The sequence below is a fragment of the Trachypithecus francoisi genome, unplaced genomic scaffold (genome assembly GCF_009764315.1).
Source record: "Trachypithecus francoisi isolate TF-2019V2 unplaced genomic scaffold, Tfra_2.0 Lachesis_group7, whole genome shotgun sequence".
In the NCBI taxonomy this organism is placed as follows: domain Eukaryota; kingdom Metazoa; phylum Chordata; class Mammalia; order Primates; family Cercopithecidae; genus Trachypithecus; species Trachypithecus francoisi.
Genome location: NW_022681472.1, coordinates 9769915 through 9791662, shown reverse-complemented (window position 1 = coordinate 9791662; position 21748 = coordinate 9769915). Strand labels below are relative to the sequence as shown.

Below are 21748 nucleotides of genomic sequence, written 5' to 3'. Positions count from 1 at the left end.
AATTCAATCAAAATGCCTGGGCCGGGCGCAATGGCTCACACCTGTAATCCCAGCACTTTGGGAGGCTGAGGCGGGTGATCACTTCAGCCCATCATAACAGCCTGGGTAACCCAGCACAACCCCATCTCAAAAAGAAAAAAAAAAATTCCTGTTAGCAAATCTATATAGATTTGCACATACTTGCCATCAGGTAAGCCCCTTTAATGTTGCAGAGTATAAACCTAGAAACATTTTTTCTTATTTTTGATATGCTTTTACTTAAATTGTAAATCAAAATGTCTCAAATTTTTGAAGTAAAATTTAACAAAGCCCTCAGATTCCCTGCAGTCATCAAAAACCATACTCAGCAACCTGTATCAGACATAATAAAATCATTTTAGTAAAACGACAAACGTGAAATAGCACTACCTTATTTATAACATATATGTGGCAACCTAAAGCTTACAAAATAGAAGCATTAATAATTATCTACTGAATATATCCATGAAATCATTAAACAACGATGGATTAGTTTCACCCACGTTAGCAGTAAGTAGAGAGATTAATACTATTTAAAATAAATATTATCCAAGTCTAAAGAGAATAAAAACTTAAGTATAAAAAACAATCAGTACTCTAGCAAAGAGCTTGTTTTCCCCGGAAATACTGAGTACAATGAATAATGAGATTAGCCACGCTGTACAGGCAATTTACAGCTTATCCCACATCCCTGGGCCTGAAGAGGCCCTCTTCCTCCCCTATCCAAAGGATAATGCTACACAGCAGAATCTAAGGATTTATCAACCTACATTATCGTTAACCAGCATGAATTGGTTGCATGAACCTTTTTTAATAAATAAAATGTGGATCTAAGAACCTGTAATTTTTATAGCAATAACTTCAAAAGGCAGAGCACATAGAGGAGATTTGAAAAACTACAGTCATTCTGCTAACCTGCTGAGGTCAGCTATGTATGCTGCATGGTACTATTCAGAGAAAACTCTGCAACAACCAGAGAAGAGACTTACACAGATTCCACTCTAAAGCAAGAAATGCTGGCATTTTTATTTTTTAACTAGGTAGTTTATGCAAAAAAAGCACACATCATCAATTTAAACAGGCATGTCATTGATTTGGAAAAGTCTAAAAAACAGATAATCTCTTTGACTCTTTCCAACTCTAAATATAGCCAATTTCAGTTTAGAATGTTTTTAAATCCTCTCCTTCTCGTTTCTGTGGTGAAAGAACTGGTCATTTAAGCATGGATTTTTGCTGTCGTTGAGGCAAAAAAAAAATCTCAGGGCTAAAAATATGTACTATATATTAATAAGTGACTTACTCTTTCTGCTTTCTGACTTTGCATTTCCCTTGGGGTACACACGCTGAGAGATCCCTGGTAATCTAGCAGGAAGCAAGTATTTTTGGATGTCATAATTTCCTGGTTTAAATGGCTCCCTTCCTGCTGCCACCACAGCTCCAGAGCTCAGGATCACTGCCTGGAGGCTGGGAACCTAAAAGAGACCAGAGTCATTATCCTGAGATGAGCACATTCTATACTAAGTGGTAATTTTATAACTTTTTTTGAATCAAATCAACAACCTCCTAGGCTTGAAAGACATCATCACTGAGCATTTTCTTAGGCACCAATGGTGTATACAAAATAAGTAGAAATACCAAATGTCAAGGTTGGGTGGGGGTGGGGAGTCAGTTACCTCCCAGCAGGGATCCCAGGAAAATGCTTCCTCTATGAAAATACTCCTCTTTGCCACTCCTTTCCAAAAAATATTGTCAAGATTGGATTCCACGTGAAAACATTATATAACTCGGGGCTCAGGGAAGACAAAGGGGTGGGCAGCGTGAGGTAAAGATGAGATTCCAGTCAGATTCTGACAAAGGAACAAAGGCAGTATTGGGTGCACACACTCACATACACAGGCAGGGAGGAAGACTTCCTTCCCAGGGGCCACCATTCACACCCCACACGAACCCAATTAGTAGGGTGCCCAAAATGAGCTCAGGCTTGAGGAGCCCCCTAGAACGCTCACCCTCCTTCCGTCCGTAGCATATAGCTTGACCACCGGGCGCTGCATGACCTCTGTCAGGTGCTGTAGAAATGTCTCGAAGCTCTGGGTGACCCTCCTGCTCAGAAGAACCGTGCGCCTCGTCTTCGGGTCACCATTCCTGAAGACCACCAGACTCCGTGGGGCGCGGGGCTTGCCGGGAGCAGCGACGGCGACGGGGTGGGGCGGTGCATGCGCGCTGATGGCCCGGCTGCTGAGCCAGGGCCGCGGGCGCCGACGGGCTTTGTCCAGGTCCACAGGCTGCACCTTCCTGCCATGGGAACATAGGTACGACTCGCCGTCCTCCAGCTCCTCCAGGCGCGTGATGCTGTGCCTGCCTCGAGGGGTGCTGATGTTCCTCACTCCGAAAGGTAGGGGTACCTTCCTGGACAAGTTATCCAGCAGAGCATCAAAGGACTTAAAGGAGCGAGGGTTGACCACCACCCTGACCCCACCAAATTGGGGGTCTCCGCTCTTGTAGAAACTGATCCGCTTGGCCACAACAGGATGAGTGAGACTCAAATGGCGAGGGGGTGGAAGTTGATCTTCAGAAGAAGTAGGATGAATGATGGAAAAACCAGTAGAAGGAGTATCACTCATTTTGGCTAAGACCTAGAGAAGAAAGAAAATTATCTCCAGAATCACAGCACCATAGCGAGTACATGGTAATACTAATGCATGCTAAATATAGCTGCAGACATCCAGGATATTCCTAGAAGTTTATTCTTTCATTCGTTTATTCATTCATTATACTTATCAATTTTGAAAAACAATTTTAAGGGACTTATAATAAAAAGAGATAAACAGTTAAATAAGGATATTTATAATTTAAAAGTTAAAAACAACCTAAACACACTAATAAGGGCCGAGATAAATAAATTATCACATATACACCCATGCAATGGAAAACTATACAACCATTAAACACGACCTTATAGATATATCTTTTGGCATAGAAAGATGATCATGACATATTACTAAGTGAAAAAAATCAGTTTGCAGAACATTCTGTGCCATTGATTTAAATGTATATGTACAGTCACATTGCTTAACAATGAGGATAAGTTCTGAGAAATGCATTGTTAGGTGATTTCATCATTGTGTGAACATCATAGAGTGTACTTACACAAACAGATGGTAAAGCCTACTACACACCCAGGCTTTATGGAATAACCTATTCCTCCTAGGCCATAAATCTGTACAGCATGTTACTGTTTGAATACTGTAGGACATTGTAACACAGTGGTAATTTGTGTATCTAAACATATCTAAACATAGAAAACGTACAGTCAAAATATGGTATTATAATCTTATGGGGCCACCATCATGTAGGTAGTCCACAATTGACCAAAGTAGTGTTATGTGGCACATGACTGAGTTACATGAATTGGGGAAAAGTCCAGAAATATATACAACCCAGTGTTGATGGTGGTTATCTCTGGATTGCAGAACTCTGGATAATATTCATGTTTTTTTATACGTTGGTAAACTTTGTGAACCTTTAAAATTAGCAGATATTATTGCACAATTTAAAAAACAAGAGAGACACAAGTTGGAAACCATCCACTGAGAAAGGTAAGAGAGTTTTGCAATTCATCAGTTTAGTCCTTCATATCCTGACAATAAGGAAATATGGGAGAAACAGGAAATGTTTTTCAAGTCCAAACTGTCTGGAGGAAAATGTACCTGGCATTAAGTTCTAGGAGGAATGTATCACAAAGAACCTTAAGTAAGAACCCTCTTAAGATACTATCAGATGTTTCTACTGCAGTTTGGAGAAAATGCAGGCAAATCATCTCACACACCACTTATCTTACTTTGGGAAACACTGCACTAAGCAAAAATGTTATTTGAATAAATGGCAGCATTGCTATGGGCTGCCAAAACTGGTGCAGTCTGGTTACTGGTCCCACTAGTAGTTCTAAAGTTAAACCTTCAGAAGAGAATTCAAGAAGAGTAATATTCAGCAAAGCACCAAGGTTTTCCTTTTCCACTTCTCAGTGAAACTGGAGTTTGATTGACAAATGAGCAGCATGTCGAAGGATTTATCTGGTTCTGGCCTTGTTTTCATTTGTGGCTGTTTTCTATTGTTTAAAATCATTTTAATTATTAGTGTCTTTTGACACAGTAAGAAAGTCCTGCAGCCTTGAAGACAAATTGAACAAACAAAATTAATGTGATTGGTAATACAGAGATGGAAAAAGGCATGTTTATCATTGTAAATCAGCTATAAATTCGGCCCAAATCATCCACTTAAATGTTTGCAAGCTGTTATCCAAGATTCTTCATATATCTCCAATCTGATTTGCAAATCTTATTTAAATGTAACTTAGAAAAAAACATTTGAAGATCAGCCTAGAAATTAGATGTCTTCCCTTCTTTCTTCCTCAGAGGTTTAAAGTAATTATAATACTTAAGACAAAAAAAGCAGCTATAGCAGACATGTGCATCAGGAGCTGGGGAATCCAGCTTCGCAATGGAGTCAGCAAAACTACAACCTCTTCTCATCCTCATCTGGTCAACTGTGGTCTGACCTTGAGCAGGCTGCTTAATCACCATGGCCTCAGCAACTATAAGAAGGATGAGTTCTTTCAGTATTTAAATAAGACTTTAGGCCAGGTGTGATGGCTCACACGTTCACACGTGTAATCCCAGCACTTTGGGAGGCCGAGGCGGGTAGATCACCTGAAATCAGGAGTTTGAGACCAGCCTGGCCAACATGGTCAAACCTTGTCTCTACTAAAAATACAAAAATTAGCCGGGCGTGGGGGTGTGCGCTTGTAGTCCCAGCTACTCTACTCAGGAGGCAGAGGCAGGAGAATCGCTTGAACCCAGGAGGCAGAGGTTGCAGTGAGCTGAGATCGCACAACTGCACCCAGGCCTGGATAACACAGCGAGACTCCATTTCAATAAATAAATAAATAAGACTTTAGAACTCTTTCCCTCCAATTACATTTTAGGTTGGTTTACTTATATGTTTATTTGAAAATATTGTACATGAATAATATTTGAGCCACATTTTTCACCTAATTTTGGAAAATGATATTTTTCTTGGTGTAGATGCATCATGAGGCTCTTAATGTCACCTTTTAATGCCTGAATTTCACTATTTGGAGAGCTATTAACCTGGTGACCACTTTGGGAACACATCTGTGTGAGCCAATATACTAATGTCGGTTTTGGCCAAAGAGAAAGGAGATTTTGTGCTGGGGCCTGGAGGGAAAACATGGAAGATAAATACAATAGGAGCAAAGAGGCAGCTGCCATTGTCCACATCCCACTGCTACCCAGCCCTGAGCATTGGTTTTGAGCCCAGTGCATGAAGGGCAGGTGCTGAAGGTACCATGACCTGGGAAGATGCCAGGTCCCCAGCAGTGGAGGAGCATTTGTAGAGAAGGTACATCCAACAGGGTGGTTGCCAGGCACCTTGTTGGGGATGCTGTAGTGAAAACAAAACAAAAATACAAGTTCACATGATCTTCATAGTGTGTGAGAGAATCTCTGGGAACTCCTAGAAGTCACTGGGGGAACTTTTGGGTAGAGGGTTGAGATTCTGCATCCTTGTAGGTGAGTCTTAAGAGCCTATGATAAGGAGGGCCTTGTGTGTAAAACCCAGAACATGATAAAGATTAGGTATTATCATTGGAAAAAGAGATTTGTGTTCATTGAGTGTACAATGTCATCATTTGGAAAGAGGGTGCAAACCAAATATTTCTAAAGAAAGTGAATCAGCCTTTACCCTGTGTTAATAATTTGCATTTCCTACAGAGTCCATGGGAAGTTCACAGAGTAACTCAATAGCTCAACTGAGGAAGAGGAAGAGTTGGGGTACCAAGAGAATATTAAGGAGGGATGTCTTATACAGCCTGAGGGATTGGGGATAGGAGTGAGAAGAGAGGGCAATTTCTAGAGGAAAGCCTGTGTAAAGTTGAGATGCCAGAGGCAAAAAGTGGTAGAGATACCCTACAGGAAGAAGGCAGAGGTGGTACAGCATTTACCTGGTGCACATGAGCAAGACTAGCAATGTGGTCATTAAGTCTTGACAATAGAGTGCCCACTTTTGGGAAACAGAGCTACCAGCCCTCCATAACTTTTTTGAGTTCTCCTATGTTAGCTGTGCTCCATTCTTAATCAGTTTTAAAAACTAATCAGAGACTGGGTGCAGTGGCTCACGCCTGTAATCCCAGCACTTTGGGAGGCCGAGGCAGGCAGACCACGAGGTCAGGAAATTGAGACCATCCTGGCTAACACAGTGAAACTCCATCTCTACTAAAAAAAAAAAAAAACAAAACAAAATTAGCCGGGCATGGTGGCAGGCACCTTTAGTCCCAGCTACTTGGGAGGCTGAGGCAGGAGAATGGTGTGAAACCGGGAGGCGGAGCTTGCAGTGAGCCGAGATCACGCCACTGCACTTCAGCCTGGGCGACAAAGCAAGACTCCATCTCAAAAAAAAAAAGAATCAGAATTTGCATGGAAATTTGGCATTGTATCTTTACATACATTTTCGATAATAAGTTTTATCTTATACCCTCTAAATTTGGAATAAAGCAGTAATATAGTTAAGGGCTACCTTGGGAACAAACAAACTGAGCAGCATAAAATGGTTTAATTCTCCCAGAAGTTTAGGCTGAAGAAGAAGTGGAGGTGGAAAGAGGTAACTGTAGAATCTTGAGGCCCTCCAGTTTCCTCACCAGTGACTTCCCTATGTGTAGCAAGGAAGCTGGTTTACAAAATCTCTTTGCCTTAAAATCCACTTCTAATGACATGACAGCTTGCTACCAATATCCTCTCTTCTTCTCTGCAGAGCCTCTTTATTGCCTAAAGTTAGACAATGGAGCTATCATGCATACTTTCATTGCTCTTTAATATTAAGCAGATTTTTTAACACCCTTAGGCTCAACTGTGACTAAGCTTATCTGTGGCATCATTAGTTTTAATCAAACCCCACTTAAATCAATCATTTACAGCTGTGCTGCTCAGAACTAAATAATTGGCCTCTACCAAGAGGGCCGTGTCTTCACTCTCCCACTCACTTGACAAAACACGACAGATTTACATGCGTCATTTCACTAATTATATTTTAAGTTTAATTTTCTACCACATAATGTGAATTCAGACAAGTCACAAATAATGAATTAGAAATAATGGAAAACTGAGAAATACAGAATGTACAGAATGTTCATTCTTTTAGCAATTCAGAGACTTGATGTTGCAAGAAAAATTAGTTCGTTTCAGATTTTCATAAGCCTATGGGGTAGAGTTGAGAGAGGAGATTCAAAAAGGAAAATCACCAGTTATTCACTGTGGTAGTCATAGCATTGTTGAATTACAAGCAGCTGCCTTCTTCTTTAATGTATTGCCCAGATGTCTATAAGAAGTATATAATGCTTTTATTGTCAGAAACAAAGTAAACATTACTCATTTGAATAAACTAGAATCACTTGATTTCCTGATACTGAACTTCCATTCTCCCTCAATATCAGCATATTGTGCAGGTTGCTGGCATATTTAGATAAAAGATAATTGTTAATCACATTTATTCTTTTTCTAACAGTTAAAGACAGAACACAGATCTATAATCTAGGTATAACATGGAAAACAAAATACAACTAGCAAAACATAGAATATTTTCAAAAGAAAGATTTCAAATAGTTTTGTACTTACCAGAACTTGGAACTTCCCTTATTAAGAAAAGAAAACGATGTTTAAGTTGTTTAAATAGCTCAAATAAATGTCACTGGATATGTAACCTCATTTTGTGCAAAGAAACTAATGTCTTTGGATTTATTCTCAGTATGTCCAGCAAGGGATTGAGTACAGCCAATTAATTTAATCCACGGTGATGCTAATCACCAGACAGAGCTCAACCTAAGGAGAACACAGCCAGAAACAAACTAGGTCCTAGCATGCTCTGCAGTTTTGAAATCTTCCTCATGAAGGTTTCCCTTCTTTCTTTCTTGCCTAGTGTTATCCTCCAGAAAAAATACTTCACCAATACACAAGCACTTCTCTCCCAGACAACTTTTAACCCTCATTTATTTATGTTAATGGGAGAAAGTTGTTACTGTGCAGCTAAAAATGAAATTGTTTGACATTTTCTCATTCTGATAAGTTTCTAAGTCAGTACTTGTTCCTGGTAATCATTTAAAAAGAAAGAACTAGGCCTTTTGTTTTATTTAGGCACTCTTGCTTATTACCTCATTAATGTAATTCTGAAATGACTGTGAGTGTACACAATTTGGTGACTCAACATAACACAGGACAAATAGCAGAAGCCGCACACGATGAAATGCTATGATTTTATGCTTCTGCATACCCAGCACGCTTCCACTGCTTCCCTTACTCATACTGGGATTTGAACATGTTTCAGGACTTTGTCACACATAAAGTCCCCAGATGGCACCTGATCCTTCTAGTGACTACCTATGGTCTAATCGGACTTGAAGATGCTTCACCTAATCGGGTTTCCTACTGGGCTTCCTGCCTCAGTTCTGAACAACAAAAACAAGGTAAGGGGTCCTCTGGGGAAACAGGACCAGGTTCAAGCATGTGCACCACAATGTTGTCTCCACGCCAATCACAAAAGGAAAAAGATCATGAAACTGCACACTTTGCCTCATAAATACTGACTTTGTTATAGGTCGCCTATGAGAGAGAAATGGAGAGAGGAGTAGGGAGGGATGGGGAGAAAGAGAAAGAGTGAGGTGTAGATAAGAGAAACAGTAGTGTCTAGCTTTGATACAAACCTCCATTTATAATTATCACTGTCTACACAAAGACATGGCTATTAAATCAGTCAGTAAACTTGTGTTTACAGTGTAGCAATAGGCATGAATTGTATCATTACCAGCTCTAAATTGAAGTACAAATTCAAAAAGTTTGGGGTCAGATGTGATCTGCCCTTAAATAGCTAACGACTAATGGACTAATGCAGCATTTCTCTTGATTCTATCTTTAATTTTATAATCTATGTCTGATAAACAATTCACATTGATCAGTTCTATTTTGACATGGAAATAATTTCAATTAAAGGGATTCTTTTGGGATACTTTTAGGAAAGGCAACATTTCTTACATGTAAGACAGCACAAAATGGGCTCTCCTTTTCTGAGCATCTCCCATAGTATACGTTCCACTCCCACAACTCCAGTTGAGGACAGAGAACAGGTACCCCTGTGATCCGATTGAGCCACCATACCCTCTCCCTGGTATCACTTGTCTCTGGCACATGTCAATGTGTATCTAAACCATGGCTTCCCAGGCTTGAAGGTGCACATGAATTTCCTGGGATCTTGCTGCAGTGGTTGACTCAGTAGGCCTGGGGTAGGGTCTGAGAGTCTGCATTTCTAATAAGCTGATGCTGATACTTCTGGCCCTGGCTCACCTTTGATTAGTGAGTCTAAGGAATGCCAAAAGCCTCATTGGCAGAGTTCATATCAGGCTTCTTCCCTGAGAATGCCTTCAATTGCCATGGCCTCTGAGACTACCTGTATGTCATGTCTGAGCTCTGTTAAGTTCCGTCTGGTCACCGCTGTTAGAGTGGCCAGATGACAGGAGTGGTGTTAAGCATACATTCTCAGCATACCACTGAGTCAGACCTCAGTTCAAATCCTGCCTCTTCCATTTTGCTATGTGAATCTGCAGCCATGGACTTAATTCCTCTGTCTACTTCCCTGGCCATAAAATGTGGAAAAATACCTGCTTTATAGGCTCATTGTGAAGGTTAAGAGAATATATATCATGTGTTTGACACAGTGCCTGGATGTCATAACAAGTGTTCAATAAATGGAAATTATTATTTTCGCCATGTTTATCTTCTTTTAACACACTTCCATGATCCTCACAGCGTTTAATAAAATGACTTCATGCCCTAGCATGCCACACAAATTGTGATCTGACTTCAGCTTACTTTTCCAATTTCATTTTTATCTATATGTCTTACTCTGTAGTTTGGATTATTTGAAGTTTTTTAAATGTGGCTCTCTCTGGATTTTTGCATATATTGTTTATCTTACTTGGAATGCCTCCTCATAACCCTAACACCCTGCCTTTCATTGCCATACATTTCTATCCCTTCCTTCAATACTCAGTTCATCTCAGAAACCTTTCTTGAACCCCTGCCTTCCCACTACATCAACATGCTGAATGAAGTAAGTACCCTCCAATGTGCCCCCTTATCTATCTGTATAAATATACTCTCTAGTACATTTCATACTGCACAAACAACTGATGCATTAAGCACCAGAAGAGTAACTTCTTTATCATCTCTGAATTTCCAGAAAGAGCTCAATACCTTATATATATTGGGCACTCAATAAATACTTATTAAAGGAATGATCCTCTTCCTGCCTTAGTACAGAATTGTTGTAGAGATATATATGCCAGAAGAATGCTGTCGCATTGCAACTGCTAGAATTTACCTTTTCAGGCAGGCCCAAGGAATCCAGGACAGAGATCAGACTATATCAGTAAGCATAATAATTTTGTATAGCTGATATGGAATATGGCCTTCATCCTTTGTCATCCAAGCCACATAGAATTCTGTGTATGGTCCATCCTGATGAAGTTAAATTATTGGATATTGAACCTAAGTGATCTCTACCTTAAAAATCCATTCCCCATATTACAGATGTCCTGGACTGTGGAATTGGCACCTCCCTTTAGATGTGGAGTTTTTTACACAGCCTTCCTTCTTTACTCATTTGTTCATTTGTTCAACAGATAATTAATACATACTCACTGTGTATTAGACACACATAGCAACGAACATGATAGAAAAATTCCTTATCTTCATGGGGTCACATTATCCTGCAGAGACAAACTATAAAAAAATAAGCAAATCTACAGTATGTTAGATCATACAAAATGCTGTGGAGAAAAGTGAGGTAAAGTAGGAGTGGCAGTGGTAGAGGTCAGGGAAGACCTCACTGAGAAGTGACATGTGAGAAGAAATCTAAAAGTAGTCAGGGGAAATGGTGTTCAGATATTTGACAGAAGCATGCTCCTGGCAGAGAGAGTAAGTACAAAGGTTTGAGGGAAGTATTTGAAGTATTTGAGAAATCATAAGACCAGTGTGGCTAAAATAGCAGGGCACCAAATTATACAGGGTCTGTAGCCCTTGGTAAATACTTTGGCTTTAACTTTAAGTGAGATGAGAAACCAAAGAAGGATTTTGAGAAGAGAAATAATGATCTCACACTTCAAAGGATTACTTTGGCAATGATATTAAAAATACAGGTAAATCCAAGGGAAGATGGCAGAGTAGGAAGTGCCAGGAATTCATCTCCGCACTTGGACAAAAATTGTACTGACAGAAACTGAAATTAATATTTTGGAACTCGGAAGTATATTTGAATGCTTGCAGCTTCCAGAGGAAGGCTTCACTTGTAAATTGTAATTAATTTCTGTTTATTTCAGCCATTAGTGCTATAGTGACTACTCATTCCTCATCCCCCAGCCCCATGGCAGGCAGCTGTGGGGACAGCAGCCTGCATTTCTGCTGCAGCTTGCAGGTTCCAGAGTGAGAAATAAGAACCCCCTCCTCCAAATACTAAGTTTCTGTGTTCTGGCTGCTAATGTCCGCTTCTGATTACAAAGGTGCATACAGAGGTAGGCATTGTTGCAACTCTCAGTGGCAGAAGTGGCTTCCAGGGGATTTAAAGATATAACACCTGGGACTTTCTTCTTCTTTTTAAATAATCTTCCCCCTTTTGGGAACTAGGCACTTAAAGATGAGATATTCAAAAGCAACTACATGTACAGAGGAATTTAGAAAGTCATCTCATATGCCCAGGGAAAAACATATACTCAGAAAAGACCTGAAGACCATAAGCTTCTACTGCAGGCTGATTCTTGGCAAAGAGAAACCATACAAATAAATTTTAAAAAGAAAGAATGAATGAATGAAAGAGAGGGAGTGAGGGAGGAAACAAACCAACAAACCATGGAGAAGGGAGATAATTAAATTTCCAGAGTTACCAAATTATATGATTCAAATAGAGTTTTAAACAAAAAAAAGTCACAATGCACACACGTTAAAAAAGAGGAAAGTATATCCCATTAAAAGGAACGAAATAACAGAAAATGTCCCTGAGGAAGCCAGATGGCAGAATTACTAGACAAAGACTATAAAACAACTATCTTAAAGATGCTCAAATAACTAAAGGAATACATGAACAAAAACAGGAACAAAAAGAGATGTATGAACAAAATGAGAATATTATTAGAGATAGGAAATATGAAAAGGAACCGAAAAGAAATTCTGGAGCATAAAAGTACAAAACAGACATGAAAAATTCACAAGAGCAGTTCAAAAGCAGGTTTGAGCAGGCAAAAGAATCAGCATAACTTGAAAATAGGACAATTAAAAGTTTTGAATTTGATGACCAGAAAGAAAAACTATTAAGGTGAACAGAATTTGAATGACCTGGGGATATCATCAACTAGAACAACATATACATTATGGGAGTTCCAGAAGGAGAGAGAAAGGGGGAGAGATCTTTGAAGAAATAATGCCATAATTTTCCCAAGTTGGATGAAAGACATGAATCTACAAATTCAAAAATTCAATGAACTACACATAGGATGAACTAAAAGAGCCCTGCCCTGAAATACATTAAAGCATTGAAAGGGAAGCAATTCATCAGATACAAGGGATCTTCAATATGATTATTAGCCAGTTTCTTATCAGAAACCTTGCAGGCCAGAAGGCACAGTATGATATATTCAAAGCACTGAAGGGAAAATAAACTGCCAGCCAAGACTTCTATATCTGGCAAAACTGTCTTTTAAAAATGAGGGAGAAATTAAGACATTCCTTGATGGATAAAAGCTCAGGAAGTTTATTACCAGCAGAACTGCCCCACAAGAAACATTACAGGGAGTCCTTCAAGTTAAAACAAAAAGGCACTAGATTACTCAGATCAAGATAACTGCTATGGAGGTGACAGCATTTGCAGATGTCTTAGTTATGGATTGGATATGGATTGGTTGTGGGGAATAAGAGCAATAAAACTGTCAAGGAAGACTAAGATTTTTGTCCAGTGCATCTGGAAGAATGGAGTTGCTAATTATTTGGATGGAGAGGACTTCAAAAGTACCAGTCAAGAGAGTTGGAGGTGATAGTGAATATCATCTTGAAAGGCATATTAGACATCCAAATAGAAATATCAAGTAGGCAGTATACTGAAGGTCCTAAAGTATACTAAAGGCATTATACTAAAGGTTCAAGCTAAAGGTATAAATATGTGATTCATTGATATACTGATGGTGCTTAAAACTTGGATGAATCTGGATGAGAACTTCTAAGAAGTGAGTGTAAATAGAGAAGAGAATTGGTTCAAGATCAGATCCCAAGAGAGTCCAAAGATAACAGCCACAGAGATGGTGAGGAACCATCAGCAAACTCCAACAAAGGAGTTTATGAGGAAAAGGTGCATCAACAGAGTAGCATTCTGGAAGCCAAAGGAAAGAAGTGTTTCAAAAGGAGATAGTGATGAGCTGTGTCAAATGATACTCATACATCAAGTAAGAGGAGGGCTGAGAAGTAAGCATGGGCTTTAGCAATGTGAAGTTTATCTGTAACCTCAAGACCTTTTTTGGTGGAACAGTATGGATAAAATCCTCACTGGGCATAGGGGCAAAAGAAAACTAGAAGGAGAGGGATTGGAGTCAGCATGTGGAGACAAATTTTTTGCTAGTTTTCTTTGTGTTAGTTTTTCTGTATTTAAAATCAGATACAGTTTGAGTTGTAGTATGTGTGTATGCTGATAGGAATGATAAGGGAAGATATAATGCTGTGGGTAAGAACGGGGAGAATTCTTGGAGCCACATTCTTGAGTGCCTAATAGGGAGATGAGATATAATGAACAACAGAGGTGTATGTCTCAGCAAAGATTAAGGAGAAGGTCATCCCCAGTAGCAGAAAGACAGGCAGTGACACTGGTGGAGGTGGCTTTCCCTTCTGACTGCTTCTCCGTCTCAGCGACCTGGGATGTGAGGTCATCCACTGAGGGTGTGAGTGAGGGGGAGGAGGTGTTATGAATCTAATGAGACAGGTGAAGCTGTGAAATAGTCACCCAGTGGAATGAAAGGGAGACTGGAAGAGGAGGTATAGTAGGCTTGCGGGGGGCACTGAGAACCTGCTGTAGGTTGGCAACCATAAGTGTATTTTGTTTTATGATGTTTTCTCTTTTTTGTTGTTTTTCATTTTTGTTTTTTTTGTTTTTGTTTTTTTGTTTATTTTTAAGACAAGGTGTTGCTCTGTCGCCCAGGCTGGAGTCCAGAGACAATCATGGCTCATTGCAGCCTCTACCTCCCAGGCTCAAGTGATGCTCCAGCCTAAACCTCCTGAATAGCTGGGACTGCAGGAATGTACCACCATGCCCAGCTAATTTTTTTTTTTTTTTTTTTTTTAGAGACTGGGTCTCACTCTGTTTCCCTGACTGGAATCGAACTCCTAGGCTCAAGCAATCCTCCTACCTTGGTCTTCCACACAAATATAAAATGACACCAAGCAGCACCCAATGCAGGCTGGCCAGGAGACTGTTCTTTCCTGGCTCTTGCTACCCAGCATTGATCTGCTATGATCTGATGGAATGGGACCATTTCCTGGTCTACACTTTGATTTTCCCCGACATCTATCCATCATAGCTTACTGCCTGTACACAGCCCTCCTGAACCTGGGTATCCCAAGCCCCATCTACTGGACTTTCCTCATGCCTTAGCATACCTATCCGCAACATAAAGTCCTCCAAAACCAAAGAACCTGATCTCTATCCACTGTCAGATCCTGTCCATGTGACTACAAATAAGACAGTCCCAGCCCCCGTCTTCATGGTGCTTAGAGGTAGAGGGGAGGCAAATTCAGCCCAAATACACTTTACTAACTAGAAGATTGTAGTGTGGAATATATATTTGAAAGGAAGACAGAACAAGCAAAGATTTGAGTATACACAGACTATTGTCATTAGGATAGCAAATATATTTAAGACTTACTCTCTAATTTTCTTTTTTTTTCCTTCAACTTTTAAGTTCAGAGATACATGTGCAGCATGTACATGTTTGTTGTAGGTAAATGTGTGCCATGGTGGTTTGCTGCACATATCATCCGTCACCTAGGAATTCTCTAATTTTCAGTAGATTCCTCTCTTCTTTTCTTATGTTGAACAAACATATGTAAGCCAATTTTTTTTTCATAGTCAGTATATGTGCAAACCCATCTCATGCTGTTCTTTCAGCCAAGTCATTTGGTTAGTCAGGAACAAATAACTGCCTTGACTGAAAACAGAAGGTAGAGAGGGCTCCTATATGCTTCCGTACATTGAACATTCCATCATGACCATGTCGTTTTTAAAACTGCTTTGTTGATATATGATTTCCATGCCATAAAATTAACCTATTTAAAATGGATGATTCACTCTTGAACTTGGGAGGCAGATGTTGCAGTGAACCGAGACTGTACCACTGCACTCCAGCCTGGGCAGCAGAGTGAGACTTCATCTCAAAAAAAAAAAATGGATGATTCAGTGATTTGTAGAATATTCAGAGTTGTTCCAAGATTACAATGATCTAAGTTTAGAACACCTCAGAAAGAAAGAAAGAAACTGTACCTATCCCAGCACCCCCACACCAGCCTAGGCAACCAGGAATCTACTTTCTGTCTTTATGGATTTGCCTGTTTTGAACATTTCATATAAATGGAGTCATGCAACATATGGTCTTTTATGACTGGCTTCTTTCACTTAGCATAGTGTTTTAGAGATTCATCCATGTGGTAGCACATATTGGTACTTTATTCCTTATTGTTTTCAAATATTTTATTGTATTTTATTTATTCATTCACCATTTGAATAGCATTTAGGTTATTTCCAGTTGGGGGCTCTTGCAGATAATACTTCTATGAACATTCTCATGTAAGTCTTTGGTAATATCACTTCTTTCAAAAAAATTACATATCCACATGTTGAAAATACTTTAGGTTTTCTTTTTATTTAGCATGCATTCCTATGATAGGACTTGAAACCTTAATTTTTAGTAGTGAAGCGGTATCTTTGATAAACTCCATTATTCACCTTTTCTTGTCTTTATGTAAATTACTTGTAGGTCATGTAAGTCAATACTCCTACATTGTAAAGCAGAATGGCAAAATGAAATGGTCAGATTAGTTGCAGAGAATTAACAGTCCAGACCGAAATTGAGGAGACCACTTTTCCCTATTCGTCTAAGTACAACCGAAAACCCCGGACATTATATATAAAGCAAATACACTGAAAGATACAGACAAGAAAGCAGAAAGGCTACGAATCACAAAACTCAAGGAATGATACAGCAGTGTGTTCTCTGGGTTTTCTTTTTGTCCCATATATCCCAAACTAGGTGCTAGAGAAGTCAGTGACCCAAAAACACCAGCAGGAGCAGATTTTAAATGCTCCAATGAAAGTCACCTCTCTCTGGCCAAGGGTTCAGGAAAGGGGCAACCCAGTCAGACAGAAAACATTTAGGCAATACCTGCCCTACTGCAGCCAAACACCACAGGAAAAAACCTAGGCCTCACCATGCTCTCATCTGCCTTGGGAAGCCTTGACCTCTGCCCTTCCCTGGCAATAATGAGGCATCCCTGTCTTCCCTACACTGGATGATATCAGTGAAGGCCAAGTGGGGAACCAAGACTTCCATCTCCACCTGGTAGTAAAGCCACCACAGTCCCTCTTGTTGGTATCAGAAGCCCAGAGGGAAGCCAGAACTTTCACCACCATTTAGCAGTAATGGGTCTGCCCCCATCCCTCTGCCACTCCCCGCCACTCTGCAGGGTAAATGAGACCACAAAGAAATCCTGTAATAGTCTGTTCTCATGCTGCTAATAAAGCCATACCCAAGACTGGGTAATTTATAAGGAAAGAGGTTTAATTGACTAACAGTTCCACATGGCTGGGCAGGCCTCACAATCATGGCAGAAGATGAAGGAAGGGCAAAGGGACTTCTTACATTATGGCAGGCAAGAGAGAGAGCTTGTGCAGGGAAACTCCCCTTTATAAAACCATCAGATCTCATGAGACTTATTCACTATCATGAGAACATCATGGGAAAGACATACCCTCCTCATTCAGTTACCTCCCACCAGGTCCCTCCTACAACATGAGGGAATTGTGGAAGCTAAAATTCAAGATGAGATTTGGGTTGAAGATATAGCCAAACCACATGAAAGCCTGAAATCCCATCCCTGCCCAGTAGTAATAAGGTGAACCTCTCCTCAGGATGTCAAATGAGGCAGTGTAAGTAGCCAGAGCTTCCATCCACGTCTGGTAGTAAAGAGGAGTGAGTTCCCTTTCCCTTACCAGCAGTGTCAGACAAGGTCTTCTAAAACACAAGATTTAAATAGGACCCAGAGTCTCATAACATAGTACCCAAAATGTCCAGAATGCAACTTTTAAAAAGCACTTATCATACCAAGAACAAGGAAAATCTCAACTTGAATGACAAAAGACATTCAGTCAGGCCAGGAGCAGTGACCTGTAATCCCAGTTCTGTGGGAGGCCAGGGCAAGTGGATCACTTGAGGTCAGGAGTTCGAGACCAGCCTGGCCAACATGGTGAAACATTGCCTCTACCAACAAATACAAAAATTAGCCAGGCATGGTGACGTGCACCTATAGCCTACTCGGGAGGCTGAGCCATGAGAATTGCTTGAACCCAGGAGGCAGAGGTTGCAGTGAGCCAAGATGGTGCCACATGACACAGAGGTTGGAATTATCTGACAAGGGTTTTAAAACAGATGTCATACAACTACTTCAACAAGCAATTCCAAATGGACTTGAAAGAAATGAAATAATAGAAAGCCTTAGAAACAGAAGATATAAAGAAGAACCAAATGGAAATCCTGAAACTGAAAAATACAGTAATCAAAATTTTAAAACATAATAAGTGGGCTCAACAGCATCATGGAAAAGACAGGAAATAATTATATAGTTAACTTGAAGATAGTACAACAGAAATTACCCAATCTGAACAACAGAGAGAAAATAGATTGAAAAAACAATTGAACAGAACCTCAGGGACTTGCAGAACTATTATAACAAAAGATCTCAGAAGGAGAGGAGGAAGCAGGTGGGCCTCAAAATATTTTCCCAGAAATCATGGTTGCAAACTTCCCAAGTTTAGCAAAAAAAACTACAGATTTAAGAAACTGATCAAACCCCAAAGACAATAAACCCAAAGAAATTTACACTAAGACACACCATCATCAAACTTCAGAAAACTAAAGACAGCGAAAATAATTTTGAAAGCAACCAGAGAGAAATGACACATTACCTATAAGGGAAAAGGGGAAACAATTCGAATGACAGCTGACTTATCATCAAAAGTCAAGAAGCCCTGAAGGATACTGCAGCCATTTTCTAAGTGCTGCAGTAAAAGAGCTGTCAACCAGAGTTCTATGTCCAGCAAAAATATCCTTGAGGAATGAAGGTAACCAAGACATGCTCAGATGAAGGAAAACTAAGAATATTTGTCACCAGCAGACTTACTCTAAAAGAATGACTGAAGGAAGTTATCTGGCAGAAAGTAAATAATAAAAGAAGGAATTTGGGAATATAAGGAAAGAAAACAGAACAACAGAAAGAACAAAAATAAGAATAAATACAATAAACTTTCCTTCTGAATTTTCTAAATTGTTTTTGACAATTGAAGCAAAAAGTATAATATTGTCTTTTGTGGCTCTCAATGAATGTCGAGGAAATATTAAAACTTAATTAAAAATTAATATAAAATATTAATTCTCTTTACCCTCCCTCAATTATAAATGAGGGAGGGTAAAGAGAATTAAAGGGCTACACTTCACACTGGTAAAATGTCCACATCAGTAGACTGATATGTATGTGTAATTTAATACTTAGAGCAGTTACTAAAAATATATACAAAGATATATGCTTACAAACAACATAGAATCAAAATAGAATTCTAAAATATGTTAAAGTATTCCACAGAAAGGCATGAAAGAAAAAAATTAAAAACCAGAGAAAGCAGAAAGCAAAAAATAATATGGTAGACTTAAACCTTAGAATGTCAATAATTACATTAAATTATTGGTAATGATCTCATATGCTATATGATTTAATTTATATAACATTCTCAAAATGTCATAGAGATTGAGAATAGATTAGTGGTTGGCAGGGGTTAACAATAGCACAGGATGGGAAATATGTATGGCCGTAAAGGGGTAGCCCAAGCAAGATCTTTGTGAAATCAAACAATTCTGCATCTTTCTTGTGGTGGCAGTTACAAATGTAATGAAATGATATGGAACTATATGCACACATTTTCATCAACCCAAAAAAAAAAACACTTTGTCCCCATTTGCAGTCATTCCTCATTTCCACCCACAGCCCAAAGCAACCACTAAGCTACCTTCTAGGCTTTATAGACTTGACTATTCTGGACATTTTATATAAATAGAATCACAGAATATGGAAGTCTTTTGTCTGGCATTGTTTATTTAGCATAATGTTTTTGAGGTTCAAGTATGTTTTAGCATGTATCAGTACATTGTTTCTTGTTAGCGGACACTTGGGTTTTATTAATATCCTGCTTAGGCAAATAATCATGACAACATTCAGTGTACTCCATACAGCACAACAGGCATAGCCCTTCATCTAGAAATAATTGCTAATGAGAAATACATGGGAACTGAATGGCGAGGGAGCCATAATTCCCAGTCCTGTAGACTCATGTTCCCATTTCTAAAACATATAAAGAGAAGAACTGAATTGATATCAAGTTCCATAAATATAAAATGTGTATTTATGTACTCATCTAACAGTGCTGTAGTAATAATAATAATAATAATAAAATGTATTGATTACTTACATTTTACCAGGCATGTTAATGCTTTCAATGAATTATTTAATCCTCATAACAACTATAAAAAGTATGTAATATTATTATCCCTGTTTTTCCAAGTAGAAAAACTGGAGTTGAGGAGGAAATAGTAATTTACCAAAGGTCACACAATTAGTAAATAATGAAGGCTCTTAACCACTTTGCAGTAATATTCTCCATCTAACATTGAAGCTTGTGTATGTGTGGAGACCATTCTGTGGAGATGGAAAATGCCAGCCTAAGGAATTTTAGTTCTATTCTATTGAACATGGAAATGCTGAAGGTTTTTGAGTTTTTGAGCAGGGAAATGACATAATCAGAACTGTAGATGTCCTTGACATTGCTATGTCAAATGATTTGGAGGGAGGACACAGTGGTGACAGACACCGGTAAGGTAGCTCTAAAAATAGTGAAATCCAGAGTTCATAAGTGCTTGACTTAGAGTAATGAGAATAGGAATAGAAAGGAAGAAAATTATTTCCAAAAAATTTCAGAGGTGGACTCAAAATAACATAACAATAGATTAGTTGTAGAAGGCAGCGAGATGGGTAATTTATTTAATCCTTTAAATGAATAATGTATCGTAAGTAAAAAATCCAACACAGAGCATAGTTCAGCAAAAGCTGCATAGAGCAGTAGTGTCACAGAATACAAGAGTTGGCTCTTACTGAGTACTTGCTCTGTCCTTGTTTAAGTGGGGAGCTCAAGTCTTACAACCCTGTGGCACTACTAACAAAAACAGACAACATGTGTCAAAAACAATGTTAAATCGAGAGTTGGATAAATCCATCCTGTTTTTAACAGATTTGAGATCATAGAAAGACATCCAGGTGGTGATGTCTGAAAGTTATTAATCTAATATTGGAAATTTGGAGAGGGATCAGAATAAGAGAAGATTTGAAAGGTGTTCATGTAGAGGAGATAATTTGAGTCATGGGATAGCTAAGAGAGAAAGAATTGTGAAGGAGGTGAATATTATTGTTCATGCAATGAAACAAACTCCAGAAATTGTAGATTTACAGTTGTGATATACATAGGGCCTATAATGGACAAGAGAGTCTAGGTTATACTGAGGTAACAAGTATACCCCAAAATCACAATGTAATTTCACATTTCATCAGTGGTTGAACAGATGAAACTGATTTAAATGTACTCTGAATTAAAATTCACAGTGATTCTGATTAATGCATAGGACAAGAATGAAAAAGCTCTTGAAGTCTATTATAGTCTTATGGAGAAACAGAATTATTAAATAAAGTAGCATTCTATATATCCCAAGAATTTTCTAAGTAATACTAAATTAAAATGTATCATTATCATTCTTGTTGTTTGGCTAAACTTATTTTTAATTTAGACAGAATTATTGAGTTATAGTCACTTGGTCAGAATTCAATAATTATTTGCTAAATGAAAGAATGAAAAAAGCTAATTCCTCCAAAGAATTTGATGGTCAGGAATAAATTGCCTCTTCTGTAGCAAGTCTTTCAGAGTGTTTGAAATACTGTGAAAGCATATATTTTCTTTTATAGTAAAAGGAAATAGCTTTACTAATAATGATAGAAAATACAGCTATCCTCAAAACATAAAATCAAGTTTAAGAGACAATTCAATCCACAAAATAATTTCTAATTATTTAAAACAATAAAGCATTTTCTGCTTAGCATAATCCAGCAAGTAGACTCTGGGTTTATACTTTTCTTTTTGAGTAATAAGCAGTCCTTGAGATTTCACATAAATTATGGGAAGCAACCAATGGAAGAAGTGATTTTGGAGAAATCTCCCCTGGTATGCTCCTTGCAACCTGCCAGAGAGAAGTATTAAGATGTTAAAAGATTGC

At 38.8% G+C, this 21748-nt stretch overlaps 1 protein-coding gene across 2 annotated transcripts in view; it reads right to left on the bottom strand.

Annotated features, from left to right (window-relative positions):
- The window catches only part of RP1 (RP1 axonemal microtubule associated), a 152279-nt gene that overhangs the window by 100545 nt on the left and 29986 nt on the right, over nucleotides 1-21748 (bottom strand). Inside the window, exons 1-3 of one of the 2 annotated variants that reach the window (XM_033202785.1) lie at nucleotides 7704-7839; nucleotides 2025-2651; nucleotides 1319-1490 (exon numbers count right to left, since the gene is read on the bottom strand). In XM_033202785.1, coding sequence (XP_033058676.1) covers nucleotides 1319-1490; nucleotides 2025-2639 — 787 coding nt within the window. In that variant the 5' untranslated portion in view covers nucleotides 2640-2651; nucleotides 7704-7839. Of the gene's footprint in view, nucleotides 1-1318; nucleotides 1491-2024; nucleotides 2652-7703; nucleotides 7840-21748 lie in introns of those variants that run through there. The other variant, XM_033202786.1, reaches the window with a different exon arrangement.